This window comes from Dendropsophus ebraccatus, chromosome 2 (assembly GCF_027789765.1).
Source record: "Dendropsophus ebraccatus isolate aDenEbr1 chromosome 2, aDenEbr1.pat, whole genome shotgun sequence".
Lineage (NCBI taxonomy): Eukaryota > Metazoa > Chordata > Amphibia > Anura > Hylidae > Dendropsophus > Dendropsophus ebraccatus.
This window is the reverse complement of record NC_091455.1, coordinates 157,976,170-157,990,828: the sequence shown is the minus strand read 5'-3', so window position 1 is coordinate 157,990,828 and position 14,659 is coordinate 157,976,170. Positions and strand designations below refer to the sequence as shown.

General features: G+C 42.2%; 1 protein-coding gene across 3 annotated transcripts in view; it reads left to right on the top strand.

The window, feature by feature from the left end:
• STX17 (syntaxin 17) overlaps positions 1–14,659 on the top strand; it is a 49,595-nt gene that overhangs the window by 11,010 nt on the left and 23,926 nt on the right. For 2 of the 3 annotated variants that reach the window (XM_069960383.1, XM_069960381.1), the window contains exons 2-3: positions 2,259–2,415; positions 13,137–13,202. In XM_069960383.1, the coding sequence (XP_069816484.1) occupies positions 2,293–2,415; positions 13,137–13,202 (189 nt within the window). In that variant the 5' untranslated portion in view covers positions 2,259–2,292. Of the gene's footprint in view, positions 1–2,256; positions 2,416–13,136; positions 13,203–14,659 lie in introns of all 3 variants that reach the window. The other variant, XM_069960382.1, reaches the window with a different exon arrangement.

The following is a 14,659-nucleotide window of genomic DNA, read 5'->3' as shown; positions in this document are numbered from 1 at the left end:
CTTTCCGCAGCTGTGAACAGAACTAGGGACAAATGAATAAAGTCTTAGAGGTGAGTATACTTGGGTCTGGTCATTCGGCATTTGAATAGCGGAGGCTCGGGAAGTATGATGCACCTCTAAGGAGTCTCCACCACAGCCACTGATTGGCTGAGCAGGACGCCAAGGAACCTGAGAAACAAGCAGAAGCGCAGGCAGGTTACGTATTAGCCTGGCAGCAGCTGGGAAAGGGTTTTACATTCTCGTAGCGGAATGAAAAGTATGTTAACTTATAGAAAATGACAGGACACAGGATCACAGCGGATTTCGTACAGTGGGTCCTGTACATGTGAGCGTACAGCTCTCCCGCCCGGCCAATCAGTGGCTGGGGCAGGGCAACACACTGATTGGCCGGGCGGGAGAGAAGTACGCCGGGACCCCATGCAGCGAGGACAGGTAATGTATACAGAGCGGGAGTCGGGCGGAAGCTGAAGGGGTTAAGCAGCCGGCAGAATTACATACACGCAGCGGTCGTTTAGACCGCTGCGTGTATGAAGTGAAAGTGATCTGGCAGGACCTAGCCGACTCGCAGTGTTATTAACGCTGCGAGTCGGTAAGTGTGAAGCTACCCTTAGGCAGAGTCTGATCTGCTGTGCATAATACAGGAATCTCATAGGCATGATTAATTGCATTAAACATCAGCGCTACAGTGTAATATCTATCTAATATCTTATCAATCAGATAGTTAAAGGGGTAGTGCAGCGTTTAATTTTTATTCACTAAATAACACACATTACAAAGTGTTCCCCCCCACCCCGGAAGTGTGGTGCATTATACTTACGTATTTGCTGTCGACCCCGGGGAAGAGGGCCGTTCACTTATTCCCTATGTCCCCCAATGCAAATAATAAATTATATTATTTAATAATAAAAAAATATTATTGCCGGGTACATAATAAATCACATGATCACATGCAGCCTTGTGAGTACAGAATGAAGCTCTTTTGCCTAATCAAACCTATTAAAGACTTAATTTGTTTGCTTGTTCTGTTGATTTCTGCAAAGTTGTTTGAAATGACATCTGTTGGCACTATACAAATAAATATTATTAGTAGTATTATTTTAGGGTATGTTCACACTGAGTAATATCAGCGAAATCCTGCCTGCCTCAGTGTCCCACAGTATCTCTATGGCAAGGCTCGTGTGCTGCCACTCTCCGCGCAAGAAATTGACGTGTCCAGTTCTTTGAGCGGAGAGAAACAGAAGTAGAGGCGTGCGACCGCTCCCATAGAGATACTGTGGGACACTGAGGCAGGTGGGATTACTGCCAATTTTACTCAGTGTACACATACCCTTAGGGTATGTTCACACATACAGGAAAAGCCTCGCTGTGAAATCCCGCCTGCCTCTGTGTCAAAAGGATGCCTCGCGCCCCTCCACTCAAAGAATTTACATGTCAATTCTTTGATCAGGGAGTGGTTGCGAGCAAGGCATCCCATTGACACACTGAGGCAGACAGGATCCCGAGCAGAGTTGCGCCAATTTTACTCAGTGTGAAGGCACCCTAAGGCTCAGTTCACACTTAGCAAAACTGGCCGTGTTCCGGCATCCTGTCTGTCGTAATGACCGTCTATAAGAGGCTCTTGCGCCTCCTCTCTCCATGCTGAAGAATGGAATGGTCTAGAATGGGCTAGAATGGTCTATCTAGCTTTACAGAGTTCAAAGGGAGTGAGTAGCCGGGGAAAGAAACGGCACAGAAGCTATAATTACATGATTTTACAAATATATAAAGCCTATTGGGAGGCCTATTTAGGATATAAAATGCTTTTTAATGGAAAACCCCTTTAAGGGTTAAAGTGATTTCCTGTCACTGCCGTTCATCCAATAAGGACAAAAACCAGTGTGAGAAATGGCATTCTCTGTACAACGTAGGCGTTGAATATGACTTATTTTTTTATTTTTACATGATCCCAAAATAATGCTGTACAATATGCTAATCAGGTGGAGTACAGAAAAGAGTATAACTTTTAGCTATAACTTGCCAATCTTGACAAATTAGGTACAATGGGCTCCATTTTCGCTGTCCACATGGTAATGTATTCTACCACAACACTGTGGTGAACACAAAACTCCCTTGTTTTTGTTTATCCTTTGTATTGTTTGAGTTTGTTTTCATTCTCTGGTTCATTACATTGTCTTGAATATAATCTGTACAGAACTAGCTATTGTTATTTCCAGTTTGTTTTTTTTTAAGTATTTTTGTAACCATTTATTACTTTTTAGTTACGTGTCTGGAAAACTAGTGACGTGTAATGATATGTTGGAAAGTGAACAAAAAGTGCCATACCGCCGCCTTGAAGATGCTGCACAGAAGTTTGCAAAAGTGGTTATTCCAACAGATTTGGAAAGACTAAGGAACCACCAAATAAATATTGAAAAGGTTTGTTTTAATTTACTCTCTAAAGTGTTTATAGGGGGCTTTCAACTAACATAAATTGTATATTTGGCTACTTATGTAAGATATAAGATCATATATAATGGCACTTGCACTTTCACCTTGGAAGAAGCTGCATTGCAGCAAAACGTGCGTCGGATTTTGAGGCCCTGGACTCCCTGTCAATGTACATCTCTGTATCTGGAGTGCTGTATTTTGTACATTGCTTGTTTTACTGTGTTCCTTTCTTTGCAGGTATCTTATATATGTGGTATATTTCAACAACATTACTATTCATTATCTTACTCTGTTCTGGACATGATGATATAATTTGGCACTATGGCACTTTACTTTTGTATATTATCCAGCATGCCCTATAGGTCCATGTGGGGGAATACTGCATATTCATATTACTATTGATCCAGGATATAAATCCGGGGTGCTCTTTCTTTGCGACTTGTGGGTTTTAGTCCTGTTGTCTATGTGATTGTGTCTCATGTTTGATGTAAACTTTTTTTTTTTATTATTTAGACCCACAATTGGGTTCTTTTTTATCTGCTGTGATTAATAAAAGCTTTTTATATCCCCTATGGGTGCCTTCACACATACCGCATCGCTGCGTATTTATCGCACAAAACTCGCATGAAACTCGCACAAAAGTAGCTTCGTTTTTTGTGGTGTTAAACTCTCCTGTGAAAATCATGTGAAAATCAAAACTTGCATGTAAAAATCGCACCAAAATCGCACCAAACACGTAGCGAGAATACACATACATTGACTTTATAGTAATCAGTATCACTGTGGATTAATGTGCGAGAAACTCACTGCGATAAATACGCAGCGATACAGTATGTGTGAAGGCACCCTATAAAAGGCAATGCTTCATACATCTCCAGCTTACTCCCAGTGAACATTTGTGTTTGGTCAGAGGTAAGCGAGTGATGCTTTATACAAACCCCTCTCCAACACGTTTGTTGATGCGTGCGCCGTAAGTCGAGAGTAATCGGGATGCATAAAGCACGGATGCAATTTGTAAAAGGAGAACAAAGTCACTGATGCGCACTCTCTGTATCCACCCACTTCATTGCACCAATCAAACAGGACAGAGAAGCGCAGGTCATGCTACCAACTGCAGCATTTTACATATCATGTCATTTTTGGTCCCTGTGCCCATTTGGGTTCACAATCTGAATTCACCTATCTGTTTTTTTTTGTTGTTGTTGGAGAAAACCAGAGTACTGGTGGAAACCCACGCAAACACGAAGCGAACATACAAACTCTTCTAAGTTATTGTCCTTCATGGAATTTGAACCAAGGACCCCAGCGCTGCAAGGCAACAGTGCTAAAAGTGTTTAACTCCTTCACGTCAGCAATCTGCATGTGTGTGTGTGTGTGTGTATATATATATGTGTTTCTGTTGCACATGTCCCTTGCAGTAGGAATATATATATATATATATATATATGTGTGTTCCTGCAGTAAAGGGGCTTTAAATGTGTGTGGGGCTGCTCCATTGTAAGCGGTCAGACACAGTGTCGCTGGAGGTAATGACAGGCAGCCGCAGTCACGCAGCCGCCTGTCATTAATACCTTAAACGCCGCAATGCATAAGAAGTTAGTGACAGGATAAGCACCTGTCACTGACTGATCAGCACCCCAGGGGTAAGACACTTAGCTCTCTCCTGTCGGATCACCGATAGTACTAATCAATGCTGTAAGGGACTTATATATGCAATATAAAATGTATTAAAAAAAGGTTTTTAAAAACTCTTATAAAATAAAGCCCCAATAAACCTTCATATTACCTCTTTTCCCATTATAGAAATAAAAATATATTAAAAAAAATAAACATTATATATTGTAGCATGCAGAATTGTCCAGTCTATTAAAATATAACAATATTATTCCAGCACTGTAAACGGCATAAAAGGAAAGAGAAAAAAAACACCAGGATTGCTGATTTTTTTTATTTTTTTTTAAATATATAGAAAAATAGTTACTTTAAAAAAAAAATACTGAAAAGCAATCAGGGGATTTAATGCCAAGCCAAAAAATCTCTCCAGGTGATGCAGTTATTGTCCTAAAAAACTACTTTTAAACTTGAAGCCACGTGCCCAAAGGGAGTATCTGTGCCCTAACTTTGCACCACCCCTCCGTTCCTCCTCCCCACCCTGTTCATCGTTAGGAATGCCACTGGAACATTTACTCCTGTCTGAACATTGCACAGCTGCTTAACGATCCACCCCAGTGCCGTGCTAACACAGCTGATGAATAGGAGGCAATCTGCCTGGAGCATTCCTAATGATGAGGAGGGCGGGGAGGAGGGACAGAGATGGTGTGCCAGCCTAATGCATACACAATCTAGGCCACGCCCGTTGGGCACAGGGCTGCCAGTTTAAAAGTTGTTTTTTAGGACAATTACTGCATCACCTGCTGAACAGACCCCAGCATGTATCTTGGATTAAAAGCAGCTATCTGAAGGTACAAGGGGTTTGGGGGGGGGGGTGTCAGATTGTGTCAGAGTCGCTTTAAGGAGAGTAATTACCCCTTTGACCTAAAAAGCAATGAAAAATTTTCTTTTAACCTCTTAAGGACATAGGACGTACCGGTACGTCCTATGTCCTCACTTGCACTTCAAAGCGGGGCCGCGCGGCGGCCCCGCTTTGAAGTGCCGCGATCCCGGGTGCCGCGTGTAGCCCGGGACCGCCGCTATTAGCGGGCACGGTCTAATCGCCGTGCCCGCTAATTAGCTAATCGGAGGCAGCTGTCAAAGTTGACAGCTGCCTCCGATTACCGGAGGCAACGTTTCCCTGGTGTCTAGTGGGGGAGATCGCTCCTCCGGGACCTTGTCCCGGAGGAGCGATCTCCGTTACTGATGCCGGCCGGGGACGCGTCCAAGATGGCGCCGTCCTCGGCTCGGCACTCGTTTGTTTCCGGCTGCAGCAGCCGAAAGCAAACGAGTGCCGATCTCATGGATCTCTGCAGCATATCTATGCTGCAGAGATCTCAATGAGAGATCCAAGTGTATATACTAGAAGTCCCCCAGGGGGGCTTCTAGTATATGTGTAAAAAAAAAAATAAAGTGTTGTTAATAGTAAAAAGCCCCCTCCCCTAATAAAGTCTGAATCACCCCCCTTTTCCCAGGTTTTAAATAAAAGTAAACAAATAAATAAATAAATAAACATGTTTGCTATCGCCGCGTGCGTAATCGCCCGAACTATTAATTAATCACATTCCTGATCTCGTACGGTAAACGGCGTCAGCGCAAAAAAATCCCAAAGTGCAAAATTGCGCATTTTTGGTCGCATCAAATCCAGAAAAAATTTAATAAAAAGCGATCAAAAAGACGTATACAGGCAATCACGGTACCGATAGAAAGATCACATCATGGCGCAAAAAATGACACCTCGCACAGCCCCATAGACCAAAGGATAAAAGCGCTATAAGCCTGGGAATGGAGCGATTTTAAGGAACGTATATTGGTTAACAACGGTTTGAATTTTTTACAGGCCATCAGATACAATATAAGTTATACATGTTATATATCGTTTTAATCGTAACGACTTGAGGAACATGCATAACAAGTCAGTTTTACCCCAGGGTGAATGGCGTAAAAACACATTTCCCCCAAATAAAAGAAATGCGTTTTTTTTTTCAATTTCACCACACTTTGAATTTTTTTCTGGTTTCGCAGTGTACTTTATGCAAAAATTCAGCCTGTAATTGCAAAGTACAATTAGTGACGCAAGAAATAAGGGGTCATGTGGGTTTCTAGGTGGAAAAATGCAAGTGCTATGACCTTTTAAACACAAGGAGGAAAAACCGAAAACGTAAAAACGAAAATGGGCCATGTCCTTAAAGGGTTAAACCAATACAAACTAGAGATCATGGCGCAAAAAATGACGCCCCCTACCAGCCCTGTAAATGGAAAAGTAAAAGTGTTATTGCTCTTAGAAGGCGAGGAGGAACATTGCATGAAGGGGTTAAGGGGTTAAATTGAGTTGCAGTTTATATTTAACTGGATTTTCCCAAGGGTACAGAGCACTTCATAGATAGAAGTAGAGAGGTGGTGCTCTTGGGATTAGTGTTTACTGAATACTTGTGTAGGTCACTTGCCCTTTTATACATGGATGCGATTATGATTAGAGATGAGCGAACCGGGTTCGGGTTCAAGTCCACCCGAACGTTCGGTATTTGATTAGCTGGGGCTGCTGAACTTGGATAAAGTTCTAAGGTTGTCTGGAAAACATGGATACAGCCAATGACTATATCCATGTTTTCCACATAGCCTTAGGGCTTTATCCAACTTCAGCTGCCACCGCTAATCAAATGTCGAAAGTTCGGGTTCGGATCGACTCGAGCATGCTCGAGGTTCGCTCATCTCTAATTATGATGCTTTTTTTTTTAAGCATAAGGTGCATTTTCCTTTTTATTAGCTTGGTCATACGGCTAGATGTGGTGTTCATTTATGTGTTATGGTTTTAGTTAAAGGCTATGTTCACAAAGTTGAAAAAAGGGCTTTATTTTGCAAAAACAGGTCGTAAATAATGAGAATGTTCATAATCAGATATGACCTCTTTCCTATACAGTGTGTGCACTGAAATTTCCCATTGACTTCATTAAAGAGCATAGTATATTGACAAAATTGCCGTATTTTAACCTCAAAATGATGTCCACATTTCTCTCTTTATTTTTTGTGTAGTGTGATCATAGTCTAAGTAAAGTATTAACTTCATCTAAATGTCCTTAGGGTCCTATTATACTGGCCAATGAAGGCCTGATCAATAAACAAGGGTCGATCATTACCTGTCTACGCTCCCGGTCTTCTCCTGCACTCTGTATGCATTTCGGTCCCAAAGCTGCAGCTTCAGAGCAGTCTCTAAACTGAGAGGCCACTCAGCAATCACTGTTGATTGACAGACCGGCTCTGAAGCTGCAGCAGAGGCAGTAGCAGGACGCATGCAGAGCGCAGGAGAAGACTTGGAGCGCGGACAGGTTATGTATTAACAGCGCTAGTCTTGGGCAGGCAGCGGTGTGGTAAGGTCCCGGGTGGGTGGTTGGGGGCGCAGGGCAGCTGTGGTGAGGTCCCAGGGGGTGGGGGGGTTCTTGCTCTGTTTGCTCTGTACAAACATCTGTGTGGATTTGAGTAAAGAGTGGAGGAAGCAGAGGAGCTTGAGCCCTCCCATAGAGAGAGTGTTTGACACTGAAGCAGGCGATGCCTTAAAAACATTAACTTCCACAAATCACCGGGCCCAGAAGGTATCCATGCTAGAGTTTTGCAGGAATTAAGTACTGTGTTAGGCAGACCTTTATTCCTAATATTTAAAGATTCTGTAATGTCGGGGATTGTTCCACATAACTAATGCGGTACCAATATTTAAGAAGGGGTCAAAGAGTGATCCTGGAAACTACAGGCCCGTAAGTCTAACATCTATAGTAGGTAAAGTATTTGAGGGGTTTGTAAGAGATGAAAGATTAATAAAAATAATCTTATAACACAGCACCAGCATGGGTTTATGAGGGATCGGTCCTGTCAGACTAATCTGATCAGCTTCTATGAGGAGGTCAGTTATAGACTGGACCTGGGGAGGCTGTGGACATTGTGTATCTGGACTTTTCAAAGGCATTTGATACTGTGCCACGTGAAAGGTGTGTCTATAAAATGAGGATGCTGGGACTAAGGAAAAATATTCAAATAGGTAAGTAACTGGTTAAGGAATATAAAACAGGGTGGTCAGTGATGGAACATACTCTGATTGGAAAACAGTTACTAGTGGGGTACCACAGGGGTCAGTGTTGCGTCCACTTCTTTTTAATATGTTTATTAATGATCTTGTAGAGGGGCTTAAGAGTAGAATCTCCATTTTTGCAGATGATGCTAAACTGGGTAAAGTAATCACCACAGAGGAGCATACTACAGATTTTACGGGATTTGGAGAAGCTGGAGGCCTGGGCAGATAAATGGCAAATAAAGCTCAATGTGGATAAACATAAGGTTATGCATTTGGGCCGTAGAAATAGCAAGTACAGCTATGTGCTAAATAATAAAACACTGGGTAAAACTGCTTCTGAAAAAGACCTGGGAGTATATACAATACTGCCAGATCCATAAAAATAATGGGATGCATCAAAAGAGACATGCTAAGGGTAGCTTCACGCATACTGGAATCGCAGTAGATTTAACTAAATAACTGAACACAGCATCAAATCTGCTACGGATCCTGTACGTGTGAACACACCCTTAAGATGAGAACATAGTTTTGACTCTTTATAAATCACTGTTCAGATCACAAATAAAATACTATGTACAGTTTTGGGCACCAGTATATAGGAAGGCTAAACTGGGGCGGATGCAGAAGAGGGCGACCAAGGTGATTAAGGAAATGGGTGGCTTAGGGTCCCGAGACTTATTTAGTTTAGAAAGAAGACGTCTTAGGGGCATCTCATCACAATGTACGAATATATGAATGGACAGTACAGAGATCTTTGTAGTGATCTTTTTACTCCTAGATCTGTAACCATAACAAGGGGGCATCCTGTATGTCTAGAGGAAAGAAGGTTTAACCACCAACACAGATGCAGATTCTTTACTGTAAGAGCAGTGAGACTTTGGAACTCTCTGCCACGTGATGTTTATTAAATAAGTTCAAGGGGAGGCCTGGATGCTTTTCTTGAAAAATATAATATTACAAGTTATGGGCATTAGATTTCTGTTAATACATTGATCTGGGGATTTATTCTGATTGCCATTGGAGTCGGGAAGGACTTTTCTCCCTATTATGGGGCAATTGTCATCTGCCTCATAGGGGTTTTCGTCTTCCTCTGGATCAACACAGTAGGGTTTCTCTAGGTTAAACCTGATGGACTCTTGTCTTCTTTCAACCTTATTAACTATGTCAGTATGTTACTGCTTAATGCAATGTTAGCAGTGCAGAACCCCCTCATCTCCTCTTGTGCATATTAGCATTAGATTAGACATTAGACTTGGGGAAGCTGTCTGTGTCACTAGAGTTGCCGTGGCAGCACGTGGAAGTAGAACCAACAAGAATAACTGTCAGTCACCACTACACTGCTTCAGCTGCAATGCTACTGACACAGGCTACTTCCTCAAGTAGTATTTCTATTTTGATGCTAAACATTAGGTGAGGCTCAGCATAGCTAATGCTGCTGGATGTAGCGTGCATATATGTAACTGTGCTAGGACCAGGGTTTGTGCAGCCCTGCAGTTCCCAACACAGCTGCTGGTGGCAGCAGTAAGGAGTTGTGTAGTAACTGTTAGACAGATCAGATCTGTCAAGTCCCCAAGTAATATTTTTCAAATCTATTAAAAGGGGACCTCTCACATGCTTTGAACCCTAATAAATTAATTGAAGACTAAAATATAAAAACTGCGGTTCAGGGAAGAAAAAGAGCGCTGCACCTCACACCTATGGCTGATACTAGTGCCCCTAGGCTAAATAAAAAACACATCAGAATTTTGTGTATGAATTGATCAAGCCATACTGCCCCATGTACCATCGTGCAGGTATCTGATACACATGGGTCCCTACACTAAGTCCACACCGTGCCAGTCAGTGGCTACTGCCACATGTACCATCGTATGCAGTATGGCTTGATCAATTCATACACAAAATTCTGATGTGTTTTTTATTTAGCCTAGGGGCACTAGTATCAGCCATAGGTGTGAGGTGCAGCACTCTTTTTCTTCCCTGAACCGCATTTTGTTTCTCTCTTTTCTCCGTGTTTTGCACTCCTCCTGGTGAGACCCACATGACCGCAATTAGCAGGAGACACCTGAGTGCACATGGTTTTAATCCCTCCTGTCTTTTCCCATTCTGTCTGGAGCAGCTATGGTTAACGCAATACCTCATCCAGACTTGTGCTGTTTGGGGGCGACCTTCTCCGCCGGCGGTGCTGGACGGGTTCTGGTGTGGTGTTTTTGGGTCTGGTCCTGTGGCATGGGGGTCGCAGGGCCGTCCCATGGCCCCCGTTCCCTGACTGTGCATGCCTGCGGGGTTGGTAGCCACTGACTGGCACGGTGTGGACTTAGTGTAGGGACCCATGTGTATCAGATACCTGCACGATGGTACATGGGGCAGTATGGCTTGATCAATTCATACACAAAATTCTGATATGTTTTTTATTTAGCCTAGGGGCACTAGTATCAGCCATAGGTGTGAGGTGCAGCGCTCTTTTTCTTCCCTGAACCGTATTTTGTTTCTCTCTTTTCTCAGTGTTTTGCACTCCTCCTGGTAACTCACATGACCGCAATTAGCAGGAGACACCTGAGTGCACATAGTTTTAATCCCTCCTGTCTTTTCCCATTCTGTCTGCAGCAGCTATGGTGAGCGCAATACCTCATCCAGACTTGTGCTGTTTGGGGGCGACCTTCTCCGCCGGCGGTGCTGGACGGGTTCTGGTGTGGTGTTTTTGGGTCTGGTCCTGTGGCATGGGGGTCGCAGGGCTGTCCCATGGCCCCCGTTCCCTGACTGTGCACGCCTGCGGGGTTGGTAGCCACTGACTGGCACGGTGTGGACTTAGTGTAGGGACCCATGTGTATCAGATACCTGCACGATGGTACATGGGGCAGTATGGCTTGATCAATTCATACACAAAATTCTGATGTGTTTTTTATTTAGCCTAGGGGCACTAGTATCAGCCATAGGTGTGAGGTGCAGCGCTCTTTTTCTTCCCTGAACCCTAAAATATAAAAACTGCCTCAAATATATAGAATTAGGACAATTTAAGCATTTTCTCTCTTATATAGTATGTATGTTTGCAGGTAAACAGAGGACAGATCTGTGCTGCTTCTGTACATCATGCTAATGTTAATACAGTATATGAGCAGCAATGTAAAAAGTAAGAAGGATTCCTTTGTTTCATGTAGCAGGTGGATGAGACTAGCGGCAGTAGAAAGAGGTGAAATCTGTTACAGCTTTCTTTATGGTGTGGGTGCTGCAGGCTGGCTCTGTGTATGTAGTGACCTTTACAAGCAAATGTGCCCTTTATCAGATTAACCCCTTAGAAGCAGCTGTATGTGAATAGTTTCTCCTATTGCATTTTGTGAACCAGCAACTCCATAAAATGAAAACAGGCGAACTTATTTGCTCATCCAGAATCCTTGCCAGATCTGAGCCCAAGGCCATTCAGATACCATATAGAATCAGCTCCTCAGTTTGTTCCTTCCAGAGATGAAGAGAATTACCAGATTATGATCTCTCCATACTAACATGAAAGTAAAACTTGTTTCCGTGTGAATACTGAGGGAAATAAGATTTGCTAATGACAATTTGAAAAAAGTCTTACTCTGTAATTTCATCCACTGTAGTGTTGTGTGTTTTTGTCAGAACTGATAGGTCCTCTTCAAATGCCACCAAGATAATTTTTTACATTGGGTGGGATCTGACCACACCACAAAAGGGACTACACATCTCTAAGGGTCCATTTACACGGAAAGATTATCTGACAGATTATGTGCCAAAGATTTGAAGCCAAAGACAGGAATGGATTTGAAAAGAGGAGAAATCTCAATCTTTCCTTTATGACCTGATCTCTGTTTATAGTTTTTTTCTGGCTTTGGCTTCAAATCTTTGGCAGATTATCTGTCAGATAATCTTTCTGTGTAAATGGACCCTAAAGGCCTTTTTAATTATAATTAGCCTGTTTGAAAGTGACAGCGATCAGCCGAAGCCCAATTACCAGCTGATCGTCTGTTTGGAACCTGCTTTAAAATATATCTTTATCGGCCACACATTGTCCTGTGTAAACAGGGTTTTTGCGTCTGAGAACGATAAAGGGAAACTGACAGCATGGATATGTATATGCTGTAACAAGCTGTCTATACTTACCAGCCACGCTGCTTGTGATCGGGCATCTGGCTCTTCGGTCCTCCGGCCACTTCAGACCGCCCTTCCTCCGGAATAATTGACAGCTGGAAGAGGCAGAGCCTGATTATACAACAGGTGGGAGGACCGGAGATTGGCTCTGGTTCTTAAGACCATTTATGGCTTATGGTACTTTTACACGGAGCAACACGGAGCAATATTTCGCCCGATTGCACGATTTTGAATTGATTTTGATGAACAATGCTTTTTTTATAACGATCAGATAAGAACATGTTGAAAGATCAAAACTAACGATTTCTCGCTCATCATTTGATTGTTCGCTATGTTTACACGGAACGATTATCGCTCAAATGCAATCGTTATCGCGAAAATTCAAACGATAATCGTTCCGTGTAAGACCACCATTAGTCCTGAAAAGTTATCAAATCTTTAATTTTTTTTCTTGTAAATATATTTTTTTCGTAATATGTATTTTTTTCCCATCACGTTTCCATGTGTGTTGTGTACCTTGGGCATAGGGTCTTAAATCATCTCATTATCATAACAGGACATGGTTAACACTTTTATGAAGGCAGATAACAACAGGATTTTATCATTTCATGGCCATTACCTCCTCCTGTATGTATAGTGACCTGTGCACATTATACTGGGCATTACCACAATAGTTTTACTTAAGTCAGTTGGTAGTTCATTTCTGTCAAGGTCCCTTCCACAGAGAAAACCTATAGTGCTCCTTTGTAACAGTTCAGACAAGATGACCATGTTTTAGGCAAGAAGCAGTGAAATAAACAATATTTTTGTTTATTCAAATGTGTTAGCATGTATGCCTCTTATTCAGTTAACCCTTTGGGTAAGCTTGCCTTATTATTTTTTTCCATTTTAGTATCGAAGGTGTAAATCATGGGATCAGTTGGACAGGGAGCATATCAATGCTGGACGTACAGTGCAGGTGAGTAAAACATCACGTTTTACAGGTCTTCAAATATTTATCAGCTTGTACATAGATTTGCAAAAGCTCTAGAATAATAAATACATTTTTTATTGGAATGTTCTATTTTATTTGGCTGCCATCCAAGGAGATCCCCTGCCTATAAGCATCTAGGAGGGCATTGTAAGAACCTTATTTTTCTATTTGGCAGAAAATAGTTAGTGGAAGAGCGTGTACAGTATACTGCTAAAAATATGTGTACATTTTTGTGGAAATAAACACACTAGGGATGATAAGTTTGCAGTGAACTTGAGGAGTTTTTTCTTGCCTGTGAAAGGACACATGGGGTAATCTTATATGTGTAGGCATCCCCCCCTCCAGTATGTATTCTACACAGCAGAGCTGAATGTGTCAAACTGCAGTGCATCCAAACCACCCCCCAGTCGCTGGCAGCGCATGCCCACAGAGTTGTATGGCTGATACTCTGCAGCCCATCCCAATGCTGCCTGATTGCACTTCCAGCAGCCATGCACACATGGAAACACGTTTCTATTCTGTGAAGATAAGCAGAGTTGGCAGAGTTCTCCACGTAGATTCCTCAATGTGAACCCACCCAAAGCCAGGAATTGATTTGAAAAAAGGAGAAATCTCAGTCTTCTCTTTATGATCTGTTCTCTGTCTATAGTCTGTTCCTGGTTTTGGCTTTAATAATCTGTCAGATACCTGTGTGTGTAAAAGGACCCTATAATAATAATAAACCTGATTTTAATGATAAAAGCAGGTGCTACCCAAATGCATAGTATGCAGTTTCTAGGTCAGTCCATATTTGGTGTAAAAGAAGAAGAACACCTTGATTTAGAAGCTTGCATTTTTGTGTCAATCTGATGTACACCTAATGGTTACAAAATGTAGCACAGACCGGGGTCACAATTCAGAGAGGAAACCAGGAAGTGAATAGATAAATGGCAGAGAAAAGCAGTACAGTGATGTAAGCCACTTTCCTAAAACAGCACATTTGTTCTCCTTTACAAATATATATGGTAAACATATGGTTTTACATTCTTTCTTTCATGACACCACCCCTTTTAAGCTTTTCCTGTACCTTGACCCAATAATAAGACAAGGATCTGAGATCGACTTGACTTGGCCTCATCCACACACTCAATTTTTTCTGGGACCTAAAAAAGTCTGGATCACTGATATCCTGGAGAAACCATCATGAAAGCATTTGTTTTTGTGGATCAGCAAAAATGGATAGGGGTAATAAATGACCACAGGGTGAAACCTGCTAGGGCAATTCATTAGTAAAAAATGGAGGATACACAATATGGTGCATCCTTATGTCGCCCATTTACTTCTTTTGCAGCCTTTGTTCCAAAAAAAACCCAAAACAGAGCCTATAACTGCAGGTCGTACGTTTTGATCCATTTTTCCATTGACTTCCATTATTAAAAAAAAAAAAAAAAAAAACCTGATCA